At 39.2% G+C, this 19,931-nt stretch overlaps 1 protein-coding gene across 4 annotated transcripts in view; it reads left to right on the top strand.

The window, feature by feature from the left end:
* Arap2 (ArfGAP with RhoGAP domain, ankyrin repeat and PH domain 2) overlaps nt 1–19,931 on the top strand; it is a 164,701-nt gene that overhangs the window by 54,819 nt on the left and 89,951 nt on the right. For all 4 annotated transcript variants that reach the window (XR_003836690.1, XM_021162421.2, XM_029477281.1 and 1 more), the window contains exons 8-9: nt 4,832–4,952; nt 13,189–13,367. Coding sequence is in view for 3 of the 4 variants with exons in the window: in XM_021162421.2 (XP_021018080.1) it covers nt 4,832–4,952; nt 13,189–13,367 (300 nt within the window). In the remaining variant the exon portion in view is untranslated. The remainder of the gene's footprint in view (nt 1–4,831; nt 4,953–13,188; nt 13,368–19,931) is intronic.

Here is a 19,931-nt window from a genome sequence, read left to right as displayed (position 1 = left end):
ACTCTTTGGTTGGTGGTTTAGTCCCTGGGAGCTCTGGGTGGGGAAGGGGGGCTCTGGTTGTTTCTTAAAAGGGCACAGTTTTTACCTGGGCCCCTCTGAAAAGACACTTGCTTACAGATCACAGCTAATGCTCTGGTCAGCTGTGCAGTTTAGCAGCTGTGTGAATTGAACATTTGAATAATGAATGTCTCCAAGTGCCTCTAAGTGTATGGCTGGGCATCAGGAGGTGATATGCAGAAGTTCCATTTTCTGGTTCTATGTTCCTCAGCATTGCCCAGTGATGCCTCCATGAGGACTTCCTCATCATATTACAGAAACAGTGTCATCCACACGGCCCTGATATCTGAGGCCCTGCTAAGAAATCTAACGCACCCTGATTCCCACTCGTCAGTGTGCAGAATTGTTCTGTGGTTGTTTCATCATCTGAAAGTGGCAGATAAATGACAGATTTGACCTAGATATCTATGTGGTCAAACCTCAAGGGGTGCTTTAAAATTTCTTTAAGGAAAATTTCACACTTTGGAAAACAGGCCTTTGAACCTGCTATCCATCTTTTTTCTGATTTTTGTTTTGTTTTGTTTTTACTCGCTATTGTCTTTACATAAAAAAAATATACAGTCAACTCTAAGTGTTGAAAAAAAATCACAAGTTTTACCTGAAATCTTATAATAGATTATAAATGAGGCGTTAGGTACCCTGTGGCTTCCTGGGGTCGACCTGACAAAGTATTTAGTTTGCAAAATACTTCTGATCATTCTTTTTTCCACATGTCTCTACGAGAAGTTATTATCTGTTAAATAAAGTATCATTGTTATTTATAGGCATGTAGGTTTTTGTTTTGTTTTTAATGAACTGCCTACTAGTCTCTTCTTCCTTTTCTTTCTATTTTTTTCGTGTTGTTTGGATTTCCTTCACTGACAAACAGGTTAGAGGTAGCACAGAACAAACTGCTAATTATCTCATTAGGGAGCTTTTTTTCATAAGCTATTATAAATCTTAGGAAATTAAAGTTTTGTAAAAGAATACCTGGGTAACAATGTGTAAATGATTTTAGACATTTAACAATTTCCACTGTCTGGTGTCAGCTACGGCATACATATAACAAACTTATTCATAAGCTGTCTATAAAAAAAGCCCTGCTTCTTCTACCTCTGTAGGTTGCCTGACAGTGGGAAGTTGTTCTCTCTTCCCAGTCTCTACAGTGTCTAGTGGTCTAGATTTGCCCTCATATTGTCCTTTTAACTTACTTTGATTTCCAGAATTCCCTTTGATAAACCAATGATGTTATGTATTTCTGTGTAATGATGTTTGGTAAGCCAATCCTGTCAAGTGTTTCTTTGTAATAACTTCCATGATCATTTGGCTGCATACACTGAGCAACTTGAGGACTATTCATTTCCCTGCCATGTTTTCACTCTGTGTGTTCCTTCTCATCTTCTGTTTGAACCTCTTTAGCTATTTAACCCATTGAAACTATTGTTAGCCATTGAAACCTACATGAGGACCTGTAGGATGGCTCACTAGGTAAAGGTGATTGCCCCTAAGTGTGAGGACCTGGGTTTAATTCCTGAGACCCACACAATAGAAGGATAGAAACAGCTCCAGCAAGTTTTGCTCTGACCTGCATATACATGCCCATACACATACACCTAAATAAATAAATAATAAAAACAGGTTAGAGGTAAAAAGATAAATAAATTTACATTTAAAACCATGTGTAAATTTCAACCAATTTTGGTGTTCTTCTCCATAAACTTTTGCTTTGTTTTCTCTTGCTGAATGACTGTTGATCTGTAATGTGTCATGGACTCTACCAGGAAAATGAGTTGAAAGGATGAAAGGCAATTTAGAAGAGGGTTATAATGAATAAGGCATTTAAATTATGAAGGTGTGTAGTAATATTGAGGTTTAGTAGAAATGATAAAAGAAATTCCAAAAATATTAAAAATGAGCTGTCAAGGTTTGTTATATTTGTAATTAGACATGGGATTCAATCATTCAAAACTATTTCTGAAGCAACAACTATAAGAAAGTTGGTAAGGGAAATAGTTGAATGATCTAATGTCTACACTGGAAGACATCATCAATAAGAGTATCACAGTTAATCTGGAGTAATTGCATAGATGAGTGTCACTGACTTAGGAATGGTAGGACCTGAAAGAAAGGTGCCAATAAATAAAGCAGACTAAAGTCTTAGGCAACCACCATTCAGAGCCTCAGACAGTTTATACTCTGGAGAGTTAAGAAAGATTAGATGAGTGAAGTTCTTATGACATCAAGTGTGTAAAACTGCCAGGATAAGCTCAACATTGCAATAACATGTTTTTCCATAGAGGCATATAAAAGATAGTTTAAATATTTAATGGGATCACAATAGCAATAGTCAGTGATGAATTATCAGAAGTAAGGTCACTCCTGTCCACTACACCTAGGAAGAGCACAGAAACACATTCCAAGAACAAGTCTGTGTTTTGAACAAACTGAGGTCGCAAGATTCTTGTCCTCTTTCCTTGGAGTCTGCTCAGAATTCTTCTCACCCAACTCCATTTCTGGACTGTGTTCCCACACTGAGGATGAGTTGTTCAGTAGAGTGTATTTATGCTGATTGACGAAGGATTCATTTTAAATGTGAAGACCATCCCAAGTTGAGTATGGATGGGAGCCATACACTTTCTGGAGTCACATGTCAATGCCATGTTCATTGTCAGCTACAGGAGAAGTTCTAGGAACTGAAGTGTCCATGTTGTAGGTATTTAGAATGTTGATAGATTGTGAAAAGGACTTTGACATGTACATCAATTCAGGGATGAGGTGTTGGACAGGAAGAGTGAAGGAGAAGTTGTTAATAAAGCTAAAGAAGATTCCTCGTCCATAAGGTGCATGTTGGCAACCAGAGAGGGCCCATCCTTCTTGAAGAACACAGTGTTGCTGAGCTCATCTGTCTGTGAGGGCAGGAGCGTGTTGAGAGAGGAGTGCTGTCTGTTTGGTACATTTGTCTCTTAACCTGTTATCTTCAGTATGGGTATCTGAATTCCCATATAAGATAACTGCAGTTTCTTCCTTATGTTAGTTTAAAACAGTGATTCTCAACCTCCCTAGTGCTGTGACCCTTTAATATAGTTCCTTATGTTGTGTTGATCCTCAGCCATAACATCATTTTTGTTGCTACATCATAACTGCAATTTTGCTACTGCTCTGGGTCATAATGTAAATATTTTTGGAGACAGGGAGGTTGAGACCACTGGGTTGGACTTTGTGTTTATGTGACAAAATATCTGGCATAAGTGGGAAGAGCTTTATTTGGGGTTGTGGTTTTGAAGTATTTGGCACCAGTGGTTCTGAGCTAATGCAGAGAAGCAAGGTGGCAGGGATGCATAGTGGAACCCATGTCACAGCCGCCAACATGCAGGGATCAAAGAAGGACCAGAGCCAGGTGTAACCTTTAAAATATACTAGTGGTGACCCTCACGTTTCCCAATTAGTCTCTACTTAAGATTACTACCACCATCTAAAATATTGTTACAAGCCAGGTCTCACATTCTTGATGCATGACCTCAGAAGGAGACTTACTTATTCAAACTATAAAATGTAGCCACTGCCATGGGGGAAAATGGAAGAAAAATCCATAAAGGGCCTACATAAACTCTTTGGATATTTGGATCTTCTGAATGTGAGGGTGGTCTTACAGCCTCATCTTTCTGTGTTCTTTATCATTTATTGTTCTTTCTCATTATTCCACTTCTGTCCTTCTTTATTTCCTTTCAGTTTGTCTCATCAGAATTTTGTCTACCCACTTAGCAATTCAGTAAAACTTAAATTTTCTAAAAGTCAGGGTGAGATTTCACCATGTTTATAAAACACTTAAGAATTAACAAAAAGAATTAAGGGTTTATGTCTTTTGACTTTTGTGTCCCAAAATTTGAATTCACTTCTGAACTTTAATTACATGCTTTCTTGGATGTATAATGAGTCTGAAGTTTCTACCACAGGACACTATTAATATTTCACTCTCGATTAATCATTGGTGGTCATTCTGCCCAGTAGTTTGGGAGTTCTAAGGAAAGTTAAGATTGATAGAAAGCGGTCAGGGTTTTGAGGACCCTGGGAGCCAAAATATAACATGTGTGTGAATGCTGATTTCGACAGCAGATGCACATTTCTTTATTTGCTGTGATTGTCAGAGGCATCTTCTTACACTGTAGCAAAGGCTAGCCTGTAGCTCATGACTGTCCTTTCCTCTCAGCCTCCCAAAAACTTGGGAGGAAAGCATGAACTACCATGCCTGACTTTTGTGTACCCATTATTTATTAGAGAATAGAAAAGAAAAATGTGACCCAGTATGAGACTAGAGTCATCATCATCCAAGCACTGAGGATTCGGTTAGTTAATGAGATCGGACAGGCTGCTTTGGTAGGTTTTGTTCTCTGTGTGAGGCAGCAGTACTTTGAGATGGTTCTGTGACAGTTCCTGTTGTGACCAGCAGATGCCTGCAAACACCATCGAATCATTGTGACCAGACCGATTTAGAGAATGTATTCTGGGTTTAGGAAGTGTATGGCGCTGGTCTCTCCGTGTTGTTTGTATTTGATTCTTTGCCTTTTAAATCTAGACAACTAGAAAACTGAAACAATCATTTTCTTTTAAAAGCACAGGTCATTTTGCATTTTTTTTTTTTTTTTGCAGTATTGAAACTCAGTGTGTTTGTCTGTCATTTTGAAATTTTACATAGAAATCATGGAAGGAGAACTGCTGTGAATACTGAGCCTTTCTTATTTTAAAATATGTTCAGAATGTCATACTTATCTGTCTGCATCTTCTCTAACTACTACAGGAGATGTACTCAAAAGGAATAATTCCCCTCACGGCGATATCCACAGTCCGGGCTCAAGGAGACAACAAATTTGAAATTGTTACAACACAAAGGACTTTTGTTTTTAGAGTAGAAAAAGAAGGTAAGATTATTTTCAATCCCTCTTTCTTTACCCCCCCCCTCCCCTGCCTCTCTTATAAGAATCTAGCTATGTGACTCAGGCAGACACAGAATTGAGTGCTCAGTCCACACTGACCTTGAACTCTGAATCCTCTGCTTTCATTTCCCCAAACTCTGAGAATTCAGGCACACACCAACATACCCGTGTCTAAGATGATTTCATTATCACTGTACACATGCTTAGAGCCCTTGATTTCTCACAAAGCAGGTTCATAAAACAGGTGAAGAAAACGATAGTCACTTTTACCTCTATTGCTTTCAAATAATTTATATTTGAAGAAGAGTTCTTTGAATGCATAATGTTCAAGCCTAAAATGACAAAGTTGCTCTTTGTGTGATTATTGTTATATAGAAAAATCATTGAGTAGGGAGCTATTAAGTATGGGACGTTTGTTTAAGCTGTAGCCATATAACAATGAAAAGTGGACAAATCCTCTTGCAGAGACTGTTTCAGTGTGTGATTTTTGATAGCGCAAAGTAGGTATTTAATACTAAACGGCGAAGGTCCTAATTATAAACAAGTAGATTTTAAGGATGCTTAAACAAGGAAGTCCTTAGTGAAATCTGCTGGCTGGCACAATAATCTCTGGGTTACAGATTTGTGCTGACTCTTCTAACTGTATCATTTTCATGGGAATCATGAACTATGGGACTCCTGGTGCAAAGATGACATGTGGGGGAGAGAAGAATGCTGGATGCTGAGAGGATGACTTGGGTTCACCCTTGGGAACCATACTGTGGCAGAGATAGTTGATTCCTGCAAGTCCTCTTCAGACTTACCCCATGCACAAGGCACATGTGTATCCCCACTCCTGAGCTCATATATTTGTATGTGTACACACAAGCATACACACACACACACACACACACACACACACACAGGAATGTGAACACAACAGTACAAATGTGACTCGTGATTTGGCCTGAGTCTAAATGTATACAGAAGAATATTTTCTGAAGTTGGTTAGTACAGGAGGGGAAAGGAGTGGGAAATGAATGTACTTTTGGTTGATTCTCATGATGTGGATGGCTGTAAACCGCACTAGGTTTAAATAACACAGGTGAGGCTACATCCTGATTAAATAATAAGAGATTTACCTTGTTTTAAGAACTGTGTTGGGATAGATTTATAACTGACCTGATTTTTATCACAGTCCTATCCCAGTATGCTCTATTTCAATAATGATTATTTGAAGAACTTACTGGATATTGTGTATATGCCAGGCATTTTGTCAAATTCAGCATCTTACCAACCTTGTAATGCACCGTGCATGGTTATTGTTCTGTTTTAAACATGAGCGCATCTACCAGCTAATGGAGATGACCCCGATGCTAACCATGAGCAGCAGCATTGCCCTTTAGACTACTCCGATCCCAGGACATGTGTTAACATATGGTACCAAGAAAGTGTTCAATAAATATATATTTCTAGAAAGTTCCCGTGAATACTGAAGATGATCTATAGTGAGTGTATCCAGCTGCCTGTCAGGGAACAGTGTGTTTTTTTCAGACTTTGATTACTGATGGTTTATAAGATCAAACTAGAAGCTTATGTTGCTGCTGAAAACATAAACATCACACTAAGTCCCCTAAAACATGGCATAAAATATCAAATAGCAATGCTTGTAGGATGTATTATATTGTATAACAAATCTGTGTCAATCTTGTATATGTACAATGTAGAAAATATCTGATATTTCTATGTTTAATTTTAAATACATTTTTAACTAAACTACAATCATGATGCTTCCTCCCCTCTTCTCCTTTGTCCCGCCCCTCCCCAGTGCCTGCCCTCAAACTCCTTTCGTCTTCTACCCTTAAGCTCAAGATAACCCTGTTCTTCCCCAATTTTTGTTTTACACACACACACACACACACATACACACACCCACACACACACACACAGGCACACACATGCATTTACAAATATATAAATACAACCTGTTGAGTCAGTTTTTGATTGTATGTATGTGGTTTCAGGAATAATCAGTTTATATTGGTTAGCCAATTGGGTGCTCCCTCATCCATGGAAGAGGCTAACTTTCTCTGTCAGCAATAAGTAGCTGCCTATAGCTCCTGTCCATTGTTGTGGACCTGTGAGGATTTTTTTCCCTTTCCTGTGACACGTCTGTTGGTATTGCCATTGTTCAGATGTTGTTTCTGCAGACATTTCTGGGAGAGCCACTGTCATAGCAGCAGACTTCCTGGTATTCTGGCTCTTAACATTTTTCCTACCCACCCCTTCTTCTACCTTGCGGCCTGAACCGTAGATGCAGGAGCTGTGATATAGATGTGGCTGGGCTCCTCACTATCCATTGATGTCTGTATTGTGTCTAGTTGAGGTTTCCTGCTATTGTCTCCATTTACTTTAAAGAGAAGCTTCTTGGACAACGGGTGGTAGCTGTACTTATAGGTGAGTGTAAGGATAAAACTTGGAGTGTAGCAAGGAATTATGCTAGTCTAGCAAAATGGCTATAACAGATTATCTTCTCAAACCCATGACATCACTAGCCCTGGAAAGCTAGCTATGTTTCTTGTACCAGACATTGTTCCCTCCTGTTGAGTGGGCTTTCAGTCCAATTAGGCTGCTGTTGGTTACCATCAGCATGAGAGAGCCACTTCCTTTCCCTTCTAGACAGCATCCCATTTTCCTCAGTGCTGTGGTTCATGGATGTCACAGCCGATTGTTAATTAGTTCTCTCCCTTGGAAACTTTCATAGTATTTTCTGGTACTAGGGAAACTAGACTGCAGGACTATAACTCCCAAAGCCATACAGAGCATGGCTGTTTTTCTTGGCTACCTCCTAGATGTTGAGGTAAGCCCAGGTTGCTGAAGATGTCACACACTTAGGACACAGAACTCAGATTATTCGAGTTCACTTGGTATTTACAAGAAAACAACCCTGGAACAGAGATCACTAAGCTGGGCTACAGCACCCCCCCCCCCACATTCCTTTATAAATCACCCCATAGGTTCTTGACAGCCTCTACCCTGGAGTGCTTTGTAGAGCATTGTGTATGAGTTGCCACTTCTCTAAATCAAATCATACCTAAAATACCATTACAGGTTGGCATTTTCCACATTCAAAATGTCTAGTGTTTTGATTATTCTGGGTTACACGATAAAAAGTATTGCTTAATTAAATATTCATTATGTTGAAATAGTATTACTTTGAAAATGGTCTCCCTCAGAGAGAAATTTCATATTGACTCCTCTTGCTCTGAGATAAGGTGGGTGTGGGGTTCCTGGCATTATGGTCTCCAATCATCTGTGTACCTATTCATAGCTACGCATACAACACTTTCCAGAAAGGTGATGCTATGGGGACCCACCCTCAGGGTTAGAGTAGTGATGAATAATTCTGATGGGGATCGTGCTCAGCACGGCTTTCACATCTTGGCTGTCATTTTTAGGTGATGTGTTTCTGTCCATCTTAACACATTGCAGACACTGGATTGTAGGCTGGCCAGTAAGTCACTCATCAACAGGCATCAAGACAGTCCCCCATTCTGACTCTGATACCTGGGAGGCTTTTAAATTACTAACAGTCTATTAGACCTGGCATGAGAAGCAGAATTATAAAAACAACATGGCCAGAAGCATGCAATTATGAAATGTTTTCAGATTCTCCCATCGTTTACCCTCCTTGTTCTCTTTCAGGTGACTCTGCTTTGTTGAGTACTCCTTACTGTTGTGGAAATCTCTTAAAGATGTTTCAGGACCATGCTAGGATTCCAAATTCCTTTAAAGTACTAAATTACAAATAATGCCTTTTGAACAAAGGAATGCAAAAATCTCTCTCTACTTTTCACTACTATTAATAATATACTTCTGGGATTAGGGGACTAGCTCGGCAGTGAGCTTACTGTGCAAGGGCAAGAACCTGGGTTCCATCCCGCAGTGCACATAAGGCCAGGGGTGGAAACAAGTTTGTGATTCCAGTGCTGCTGTGGCAGAATATGGGGCAGATAAAGGAGAATCTGGATATTGACCGGCAAGTTACTCTATCAGCAAATAAGAGCCCATCACAAGTAAGGCAAAATGCCTGCATAGGCATAGGCTGTGCTCTGACCTCTGCACTAAGACCGTGGGGGCCACTTGTGTACACACACACACACACACACACACACACACACACAAAAGGTGACTTCTACTCAGTACTACTCATATATTTGCCCACTTTCAAACTCTATATGTGTCTGTAAACTTTTCTGAAATTTGAATGGCTATTCTGTAGCAGTTAGTGGCCTCTTTAGCTCTGTAAATGTTTTCTCTTGAGAATAAATCAGAATAAAGTGGTGTGTGTGTGTGTATGTGTGTGTGTGTGTGTGTACATGTATAAAATTTTCTTTACTCCCACACCCCACTTCTCATTTTCTCCTCCAAATGGTTCCCTTCTCACATTCATGTCTTTGTGTGTGTGTGTGTGTGTGTGTTGATTTATGACACAATGATTTTAACCAGGATCATCTGTGTGTCCCATGTGTGCGGAAGTATCTATTGAATCCTGATGGTTTAACAGTTTGGTGCACAACTAAAGATGACTGTCCCTCGCCCAGAATCCAACAGCTTTAAAAAATTCTGCAGTCAGGCCCAGGGCACCATGAGGCCTTTCTCCATCTATGATGATCATTTGATATACCAGTCTTGTCACGACCAAGTGACCCAGTGACCCAGTGACCTAGTGACCTTTGCAATGGTGATCCTGTGCTGAAGATAGCATTTCAAGTACCCCCCCCACACACACACCCATTTGCCTCTTACATGCTTATCTGGTACTGTAACTCTGGCCCAAACCCCATGACTGGGAAGGTCATAGATCCTCACTGTGGTACAGTTAAATAGTCTTGGCACAAAACTGTGATCTACATTTTTATGTTTATATCCATTGATCCTATTCTTTGCAGTGAACTGTAGTGACTGTGGAGACACATGGCTGTTCATAGTGTTTACAATAAATGAGAGATGAGTGCTCAGCCCCTAGCAGGGCACTCATTCCTTAGTGTTTCTTTACTTCCCATTATTTGTGAAGGCCTTGGGAGGAAAATGATCCAAGGGATTGATCATTTTATAGTAGTGCTGCTCTAATATATATGCTTAAAACATGCAGTTGACAATTTCAAATTAATTACTGAGAGCATGAAATAATATGCTAGCTATGATCTAAAAACCACAAAGCTCTGGTCTACTTTATTACGTATAGTTACGTTTGAAATATTTATGAATATCCAGCAAAGCAACCATTCTTTAGATTACTTGGCAGGAACATCTTGTATGGAACCAACATTTGCAAGTGATAACCATAGTAAGGTGGAAACTCTTCCCAAAAATATAGCACATTTTTCTAGTGTAAGCTGGACCTGTTGATGAAGATGTCTCACTGTGGAGTTTTTGCTTGTTGACATTAACTCAAGATTCCAGAATGCTTTCAAATATATAATAGCTTTGGGGAGTTTGATGTGTACTTCATTCAGATATGTAAGAAAACCCTCATTTGTGGGGATTATGTAATGCCTGGAAAATCAGTATTGACTTTGATCATTGAACCCTTTTTAGTATATTAGAAGTTGAGGAAAAATAGTGATACTAATAATAATAATTTAGAAATTATTATTGTGATTACTTATTGTGAAGTAATCTTCCATCCTTTATTAAGTCTGAGTACATCTCATATGAAGTACATCTCATATGAGTACATCTCATACTTATTATAATCCACAATGAAGTTCCTGAGGGTAGGCTTGTAATAGAAGCTGGCCTAAATCCCAGGATTTGGCCCTGTTTACTCTTTCTATAAAAATTTTTTGCTACCTGCGATTCAGTCTGCTGTATTAATTAATTTGTTTGTTTATTTAGTTATTTATTAATTTTTAGCCTTGATAATTCCTCTTCTGTTTAATTTGAGGGCCATTGCTATCCTTGAACATAAAAGATTCCCTTTTGGTTTTCACATTTTATCTTATTTTTCTACATCTATGGGTCCTTTCTTATAAAGTCTACTAAGGTATGTTAGCTCTCTGAAAATGGGCAGTGTTCTGTAAACTGGATTATCCTGCCACTTCTCATGGCCAATTTATGAGACCAAACGTCCTTTTATTCTGGGCTGTTCATTTTTGGGCTAACATCCGTGAATCAGTTATGCCTTACTCCCTTTAATACACTGACTCTTTGAATGTCCTTATATTTCATTTTAATTTTATTACATATCTATTGTCTTATTCCTGGATTCTATGCTCCCAGGTCATCCTACCAGCCATAAACACAGGCATCCCAGTTGTCTCTGCTTGCTAGTTATCCAGAAGTGGTTTTGGGTTTTCCTTTTCTTCTGTAATTCAAAGTAGTTAGCGGATGGTGTCTGTGCATATTTGCCATAATTGCCATAATTGTCTTGCACATTCAAAAGTATCATAATGCTCCGGTTAAGTCTCAGAACTGATGTTGGTCCTGCTCCTTTTTTTTTTTTTTTTTTATTGTGTTGACCTTGCTCAGTGTCCTGATCTGCCATTCTTGCTTCAGAGTTTCTTTCTTTTTTCTCTTTTCTTATTCATTTAATTTTTTGACATGGTTCTTAATTCTCAATATCTATCACATATCCCCTTTATTGATGGTGCCAAATGCAGTTGTGTAGGAGTTGAACTAACTTTTCTTATAATCTCTGCAATACCTTTCTCAATGACCTTCAGTAAATCCCTTCTCTCTGTTGAATGGACTCATGTATTATTCGATACCATTTGTATGACATTTATTCTAGTCTGTGCTCCATTATCTGTTCAAATCTAACTTGACTTATTGTCTTGGTTACTCCTTGGAGACTGTATCACATTTCTATGCCACCAGTAGTGTGTAATGCATAACTGAAGGTCACTTAGCTTTTATGGAGGGAGTGTTAGTACTATGTTTTACTTCTGGATGCCAAGAAGTGCATACTGACAGGAGGAGGCTGATATAGTTGTATTCTGAGAGGCTCTGCTAGAGCCTGACATATACAGAGGCAGATGCTCGCAGCCTGAGTACGGACTCAGCCTGAGTATCGGACTGAGTACGGGGTACCCAGTGGAGGAATTAGAGAAAGGACTGAAGGAGTTGAAGGGGTTTGCAACCCCATAGGAAGAACGGTATCAACCAACCAGAGCTCCCAGGGTCTAACCCACCGACCAAGGAGTACACATGGAGGGACCCATGGCTCCAGCTGTATATGTAGTAGAGGAAGGCCTTGTTGGGCATCAGTGGGAGAAGAGCCCCTTGGTCCTATGAAGGCTGGGTGCCCCAGTGTAGGGAAATTCGACGGTGGGGAGACAGGAGTGGGTGGGTGGGTGTACACCCTCAGAGAAGCAGGAGGGAGGGTGATGGGATAGTGGGTTTTTGGGGGTGGGGGAAATTGGGAAAGGGGATAACATTTGAAATGTAAATAAATAAAATATCCAATAAAAAAAAAGAGAGAATCATTTGTTGAGCATTTCCCTGCTAAATCTACCAGTTGTATACTGATGCTGCATTCTCCTGTACCTGTCACCCACCCCCCTGCATCTCTGATGAAGTAACCTGACAGACAGCTTAAGGGAGGAAAGACTTATCTTGGTTCAGGGCTTCAGAGAGTTCATTACATAGTAGCTTGGTCTCATGTACTTGGGACAATCCAATCCCAGTGGGAAGGGTATGTAAAATAGAAGTTTCTTTATCTAGATATAGAGAAAAAGCTAAATGGAAGTCCAGCACTTGTTTGGCCTTCCAGAGAACTCCTCTTTGTGTAACTACCTTTTCCAACTCTGACTCTTCAGTCCTCTCTCCATAACCTCCCAAAACACCATCACTAGCTGGCAGCCCCAAGCTCAAACCAGGACCCTAATGGAAATATTTCATTTCAAAATGATAGCAGGGAGAAAATCCGGTCTCATGAATCACCTCAGGCATGAAGAAGGTATTAGATCTCCTGGAGTTCTTTCTAAATGTAGTCTTATTTGGGGCTGAAATGGAGCCTGAGATGTGGCATTTCCTGTATGGTCGTAGAAGGTCATCATGCTGGCTCCAGGGCATCTGCATAGTCCCTTCTATTTGGCTAAAATTGAACTCCTGCCTCTGCTAACAGGGAAATTTAGGCTGTGGTGGTGGTAGGGCATCTGTACATTGGCTTCAGAGCAAGATCTTAGGTTGATGCTTTTTATTTGTATGTCTTACATATTTTCTCCTCTAATTTCAGAAGAGAGAAATGATTGGATCAGCATATTATTAAGTGCACTGAAGTCACCATCACTTGCATCACAGTTGCAAGCAGCTGTGGCCCCCGAGAAATGTGGATATCTTGAATTGAGAGGGTATAAAGCCAAAATTTTTACCGTGTTAAGGGGCAACAGTGTGTGGCTTTGCAAAAATGAACAGGTGAGCTTCGTTACATTAATTGTGAATTACTCTTCTGTAATGATAGCGACTGTGTTTAGCTTTTGAGAGCTATGTGTATTTTTATTTATGGTTTTTGGTTTTGCTTTAAAAATTCTATTAACTATAACAAAGGAAATCTGGTTGACTGCTGTGTTTCAGCAAAGTTCCTCCATCGGATGTGAGGGTTTGTTTTCTTTTAGTGGACTGAGAAAGTAGCATTGTTGAAATGTATGCCTAAATTGAAGTTAGGTATAGCTGTCAGAAAATAATTGAATATATTCAAATACTGATGTTTATGAATGGGCCTAATTCTACTTCCTTGTGAAAAAAACCCAGAAGGAAATAATAAGTAACCCAGTTTATTAGCTGCTTTTCTGTTGGTGCGAAAACACGATGACCAAGGGCCCTATAGAAGCAGTAGCTGATTTTAGCTTAAGGTTCTAGAATAAATAAAGACTGTCTTGGCAGTGAAGCATAACAGAAAGACTAGGAACCTCTGAGCACAAAGCTTGAGCCATAACCATGAGCAGAAATCAGAGACGGTGAATGGGAAATGCTGATGATTAAACTTCTCTAATCCTGCCACAGTGACATGCTTCTTTCTGCAAGGCCACACCTCTAACACTTCTAACAGCTCCCCCAAGAAGTGCTACGGACTGAAGACCAAATATTCAAAAATCTAAGTCTATGGGGTACATATCTTCTTGAAGCCACTACTCTAAGTTTAATTATCTTTGTTTTTCTTTGAACACTTATTCTATTTGTCATGAAATTGCTTTGGTAATAGAGGGATAGTGCAGAGAGGTAGGTATTGACATATGTGAGTACATATACTTGCAGCGATATCTATATCTTTATATCTATATCTATCAAGATATATACATATATATATATATATGTGTGTGACATATACACAAGTATATGGGCTTTAACTATTAGATTATTGAATTTTGGTTAAAACACTAAAGAGATAGTTTATTTTTGAGAGCCTTGTGGATAATTAAAGTGTTTTCCTGTATCTTATGAGATTTATACTTGATTCTGCAGTGCAGCTTTCCTTTTCTCTACTGTTTTAGACTTTTGTATGTAAAAGAAAATGCTTCCTCATTAGGTGCTTCGTTCTTAGTTGAGATACAAAATATTGTATTTTGAATAGAAATGAATTCTAGAATGAATTTGTTTAATAATGGACTATGGTAAGTTATAAACATTGACTCGTGAAAAGCAGAGTTATCAACTCAAAACAAGCAATAGAGAAAAAAATAAAACTCCAGCTCTTTAACCCAATGCATCCACAAAATTCATTGTGAATATATTCATTGTTTTGGGGGGGATATATTAGTCAATTAGCTGTGGAAAGCATGACTGAGTAACATCAGCAAACTAATAATGGGAATATTTAGCATAATCCTAAAAAACAGTGACATACAGCTAAGCAGTGTATGTGAACTGGATGTGAATATTGTTTCTGAAGTCTCTGAAGATAGGTGATTAAAACTTTCCTCATTGGAATTCAGGTCAAAACTCATAATTTGCATCTATCTGTGTTGAAGTTACTCTGCCAATTTGAGGTATTCATTTTTGTATGTGCACAGACCCAATACAATGCCTATTATTCATTTCATTGCTCACATTAGCTAGATTATCTGAGTTTCAGTTATTTTCTAGAAATAATATATTTTTGAGTTTTATTAACACTTTAGAAGAAGGAATTTTTTTCTCTTTTATGAAATCATTGCTTCAGTAATAATTTTGAATGTGAAATCTAAAATGTTTGTCCCTGGTTGAGTGCCAGGTATTATGCTAACTAATTTATAAATACTCCATTTTAATCTTTCCTATAATTATAGGAAGATGCTGTCATCTGTGAATTAAATGAGTAAAATGAAGTTTACATAATTTGTAACAGGGCTAACAGTTTCATATTCCAAGCTTAATTTAAAACTAGAATTTTTTAACTCTAAGCTTTCCTAAAAGCTCGATTTATATCTTTTCTCAACTTCTAACTTTTAGAAATGAGCAAGAATTATTTTTGTGACTAATTCTATTGCCTCAGAAATTTGGGGCAAGCACTTAATGTGGTGTCAGGCTGTACACTCTCCAAAGCGTGTGCCTATATAGCAGGGCAGTTTCATCTGTGAGGTAGTGTCAGACAGGTGCAACTGCAGGTAATAAGCCCTGTGCTTTTGTTGCCTGTTCCTTTGCTTTGCTTTTCTGAGACAGGGTCTCTTGTAGCAGATGAGCTTGAACTCTCAGTCCTCCTGCCTCTCTCCCTTCCAAGTGTAGAGATTAAAGTGCTGTGCTGTTATGTCAATGTCAGTGCTTTATTCCATGGGAAGGCATTGTGGAGTGGTCCCAAACACGGGACATCAAAGAAATTTGAGAGTTACAAATAAACAATTCCATTTGTACAGATGAATACATTATTTTAAAGAATGAAAGCAGTAAGGCTGATGTGCACACCATCTTTAGATATGTAACCTATTTTTAAAATAATTTTTGTTTTTTGTTTTTTTTCGAGACAGGGTTTCTCTATGTAGTCCTGGCTGTCCTGGAACTCACTCTGTAGACCAGGCTAGCCTCGAACTTAGAAATCCGCCTGCTTCTGCCTCCCAAGTGCTGGGATTAAAGGCATGTTCCAAAAAATAAAATAAAATAAAATTAAAAAAATATCTTTAATGTATATTTATTTAGTTTTTTCCTCTCATATATTGAGGTGATTATATTTTACCTTTAAAGATGTGTGTGTGTGTGTGTGTGTGTGTGTGTGTGTGTGTGTGTGTGTGTTGCTTGCATCATCTTATACAGAATCTTCTTGACGAGTTGAATAAACTGCATGCAGTACCATTCCAGCTTTTAAAACCTGTCCTTTTTGGTATTTGCCTTGTTGTCCTGAGGGAAGCTGCCTACTACTGATCTCATGTAAGGAAGCAGGTGCTGGGAAGAATCCCCTAGGCTGCTGAGATAGGACTGACTTTCTCCTCAACATGCAGGGTTCATCCAAGTGAGGGTATTGGCCTGCTTTAGGAAAGCACTGGATGATGGTAATACATATTGATGTGGATATCTACACAAACACACATGCACATGTACATACACCTGGGAATTGAACTCAGGATCTCTGCTCACTCCAGCCCAAAGATTTATTTATTGTTATATGTTATATGTAAGTTCACTGTAGCTGTCTTCAGATACACCAGAAAGGGGCAGCAGATATCATTATGGATGGTTGTGAGCCACCATGTAGTTGCTTGGATTTGAACCCAGGACCTTCAGAGGAGCAGTCAGTGTTCTTAACCACTGAGCCATCTCTCTAACCCAGTAATTTTCAAAGATTATGAAACAAATATATTTCTTCAAAAGTGTGAGAGGCTTAATTTTTGAACTTTTGTATAATTTGCATTGGATCTAATTATAGCTATATAACAGAACATAATTGTTTTATTATTCATAAGGAACAAATTCATTGCCCATGTAATTTCTTGGCATAAAGACATATTGTCTTAAAAAGAGATTGACCTATAGCACTCTAACCAAGGCATTATGTCCAATGTGCTTTCCATTAATGGATGCATAATTTTACTGTTTTGTTGATTGTTCCAGTGAGAGTGAACAGACACTGGATAAATGATAAGGTTGGCCATTATGGAGAAATCTCATTTACCCTAACCACACATATTAGACTGGGAGGTTGCAACTAGGGGTTTTCATTCTTGCTCTGCTATGGCAAACTGTTTTGGGTAATGCAGTTATTCCTGTTAACTAGCATCATTGTGGATGGAGACAGACCTCTGCTTCAAAACGTGTCATTACTTTGTTGAAATTTCATATTCCTGGCCCTATTCCTGGTGCATGATCTTAACCTTTGGGATATGTAGTGTATTCACATCCAAGAAATTACCAAAATGTGGTAGGTGAGTCTAAAACCATACACTGAAACGCTGTGGAGGTTCTTGCTTCTTCTAAAGCAACCAGCAGCCAGGTAAAGGGAGGATGGAAAGCCTGGAATTGGAGCATATATGTAGCTTCCCTTTACCTCCTGCCTGTGGGCACAGCAATGGGTCTTCATCACCCGTGGATGATATACACCGTTTATTTTTCTTCTTAGTTTTAATCTATTTAGAAGAATAACCTTTTCCTAGTTGGACATCTTGAGACATTGATGTATCACCTTAAAAACATTTTAGTAAACATTAATAAAATCATTATTGTACAATTTTAGAACTGGAAAGCCTGTTCCTAGTGTGTTGTACGTAATTCTGAGAGTCTCTGCAGCTTGTGCTTGTTACTCTGGCACACTTACCAAAATGCCAGTGATTCACGGAACAATCTAAAGCCTTCAGCCTTTCCTGAATAGTTTCCTTAACTGCATTTTTTTGCTTCGTGTAGAGCTGTGTTATCTAAAGGTTTTTGAAAACTCCAGTTGCATCATTAGGATTTAGGAAAAGGAAAGCCATAAGAGATCATTTTTATTTGCTTGATCCATGAGTTTCTTTCACGCTGCTTGGGCAGAATTCACTCTGCCTTGGAGATTGTTGTGCATCCATCACCCTACCCACCAGTCCTCGTGGATGCCCTCTCAGTGCCAGCCCACCTGCAGAAGCATCTTCATGGAACTTTTGTCTTTATTTTCTGAATCTGTCTCTAGTACTGAGACAAGAGCATGCGTTTTCTCACTTATGTTCACCTTGAACTCACTTTTGCCATAAACACGTTTATGGTTTTTGAAATTCCCTCTCATTCTTAAGAGCAGCGGTGTGAGCCTGCTGGCAGTCTTGCTGTTCATCTGTATTGTGCTCCCTAACTGGTCTTAACTTCATGAATAATATACATCAACCTGCGTTTAACACCAGCTTCTGGTTCCCTTCTTGCTCAGTTCAAAGGCCCTCATTCTCCCTTGCTTTGTGCACTTGCCTTCACTACCACACTGCTGTAGCCGAAACCTAGAGGTGCTCTCCGGCTGCAGAGCAGAGAGACTGGAGGGGATTCATATAAAATATTGCCCGAGGTGTTTTTAGTACTTTCTTTTTTCAGCTAGGTTCTAAGATGTGAAAGGAGGAAAGGCATGGAGCTTTAGAGAAGACTTTTGTTAGAGAGGAAATAGCATCTTAGAAACAAGCACTAGAATTCTTCACCTAATTACCCAGTGCGTGGCCCTTGTCACACAAATTAAATGTCACCCCTTACATACTTAGCTCCACATCAGAAGCCTTCCATATTCCAGTTTTCACAATTTTCTTCTTTTCCTTAGTTCTAAGTGTATTGTATTTGTGACAACATTTCCATATCATCACATTCAATCTGTTTAAAAGGACTTCTATAACTGGATGTATATGGGCTATACTAGAGCCATTATGTTTCAAGATCCATCTGTCTACTTGGGAAGAATTTAGCAGGCACTTTTCAATTTCTGGCTGATATAGAGGCAAGCTCACCTTGTGGAAAGCCACCTAATCTCTTTACTCTGGAAGCTTAGTTTGTGGAGAGAATAACAAAGTAACATACATTCCCAGGAAATTCCTGAGAATCTCTTTGCAACATTGTTAGCCATCATTTTGTCTCATGTGTGTGGTGTGTATGTATTCATATGTGTGTGGCCATATGTTATATGCTGTTGTGTGCAGTGTGTGGATGCATGAGGAGACCAGTGGTTAACATCAAGGCTCTTCTGTAATTCTTTTCTATTTTACTGAGACAGAGTTTCTCAGTTGAACCAAGGTCTCACCAGTTTGGCTTGTCTCACTAGCCAGTTTGCTTTGGGGGATTCCTATATCTATATTCCAAGCCCTATCCTGAGAATTATAGGCAGGGTGGCATTTACATGTATTTCAGGGTTCTACACTCTGGTCCTAATGCTTTCAAATATCAGGTACTTTAACTACTGAGCCATATCCCCATTCTTCCTCTAGGTTCAATCAATTCAAATCAAATTCTTTCTCTCCCTCTTTCTGTCTATTATTCTCTCTATCTCACCCTTTCTCTGTCTGCCTCTCCTCAATGGATAGACATAAATTCAGCACTTAACTTTGCAACTATTCCTCAGGCCTGAGGATATGACTCAGTGGGCACAATAGCCTGTCAGGCAAGCAAGAAGCTTAGAGTCTGAATCCTCAGAACACATGTAAACACAAGCTATTTAACCTGAGCATCAGTCTTCTAGTCTTCCTACAAGGGGATAGGACATGCTGAGAGGAGAATCCTCAGAAATACATGAGCAAGGAGCCTGGTATGTGGAACGCCAATGCAATAAGGTGACCTTGTCTCAAACAAGGCAGAAGTAGAGGACTGACACCTGCTGTTGTCCTTCCGCCCATTTACATTTAAAATGTCTCCTGTGGTTTAGAAAGGTGGCTCAGCAGTTAGGCACAAGGACTTCTCTTCCAGAAGACCTAAGTTTGAGCCTCTGATCTCTTCTAAAGAAACGGAGATGGACTCTTGGAACCCATTTTGGTAGCTCATGGCTACCAGAAACTACAGCCCCAAGGACATCCAATGCCCTCTCTAGCCTGCAGTCACATGAAATATTCCTCTCCCTCTCCCTCTCCCTCTCCCTCCCTCTCCCTC

This window comes from Mus caroli, chromosome 5 (assembly GCF_900094665.2).
Source record: "Mus caroli chromosome 5, CAROLI_EIJ_v1.1, whole genome shotgun sequence".
Classification (NCBI taxonomy): Eukaryota; Metazoa; Chordata; class Mammalia; order Rodentia; family Muridae; genus Mus; species Mus caroli.
The sequence above is the reverse complement of the archived record's forward strand: the minus strand, read 5'-3'. Positions and strand labels throughout refer to the sequence as shown.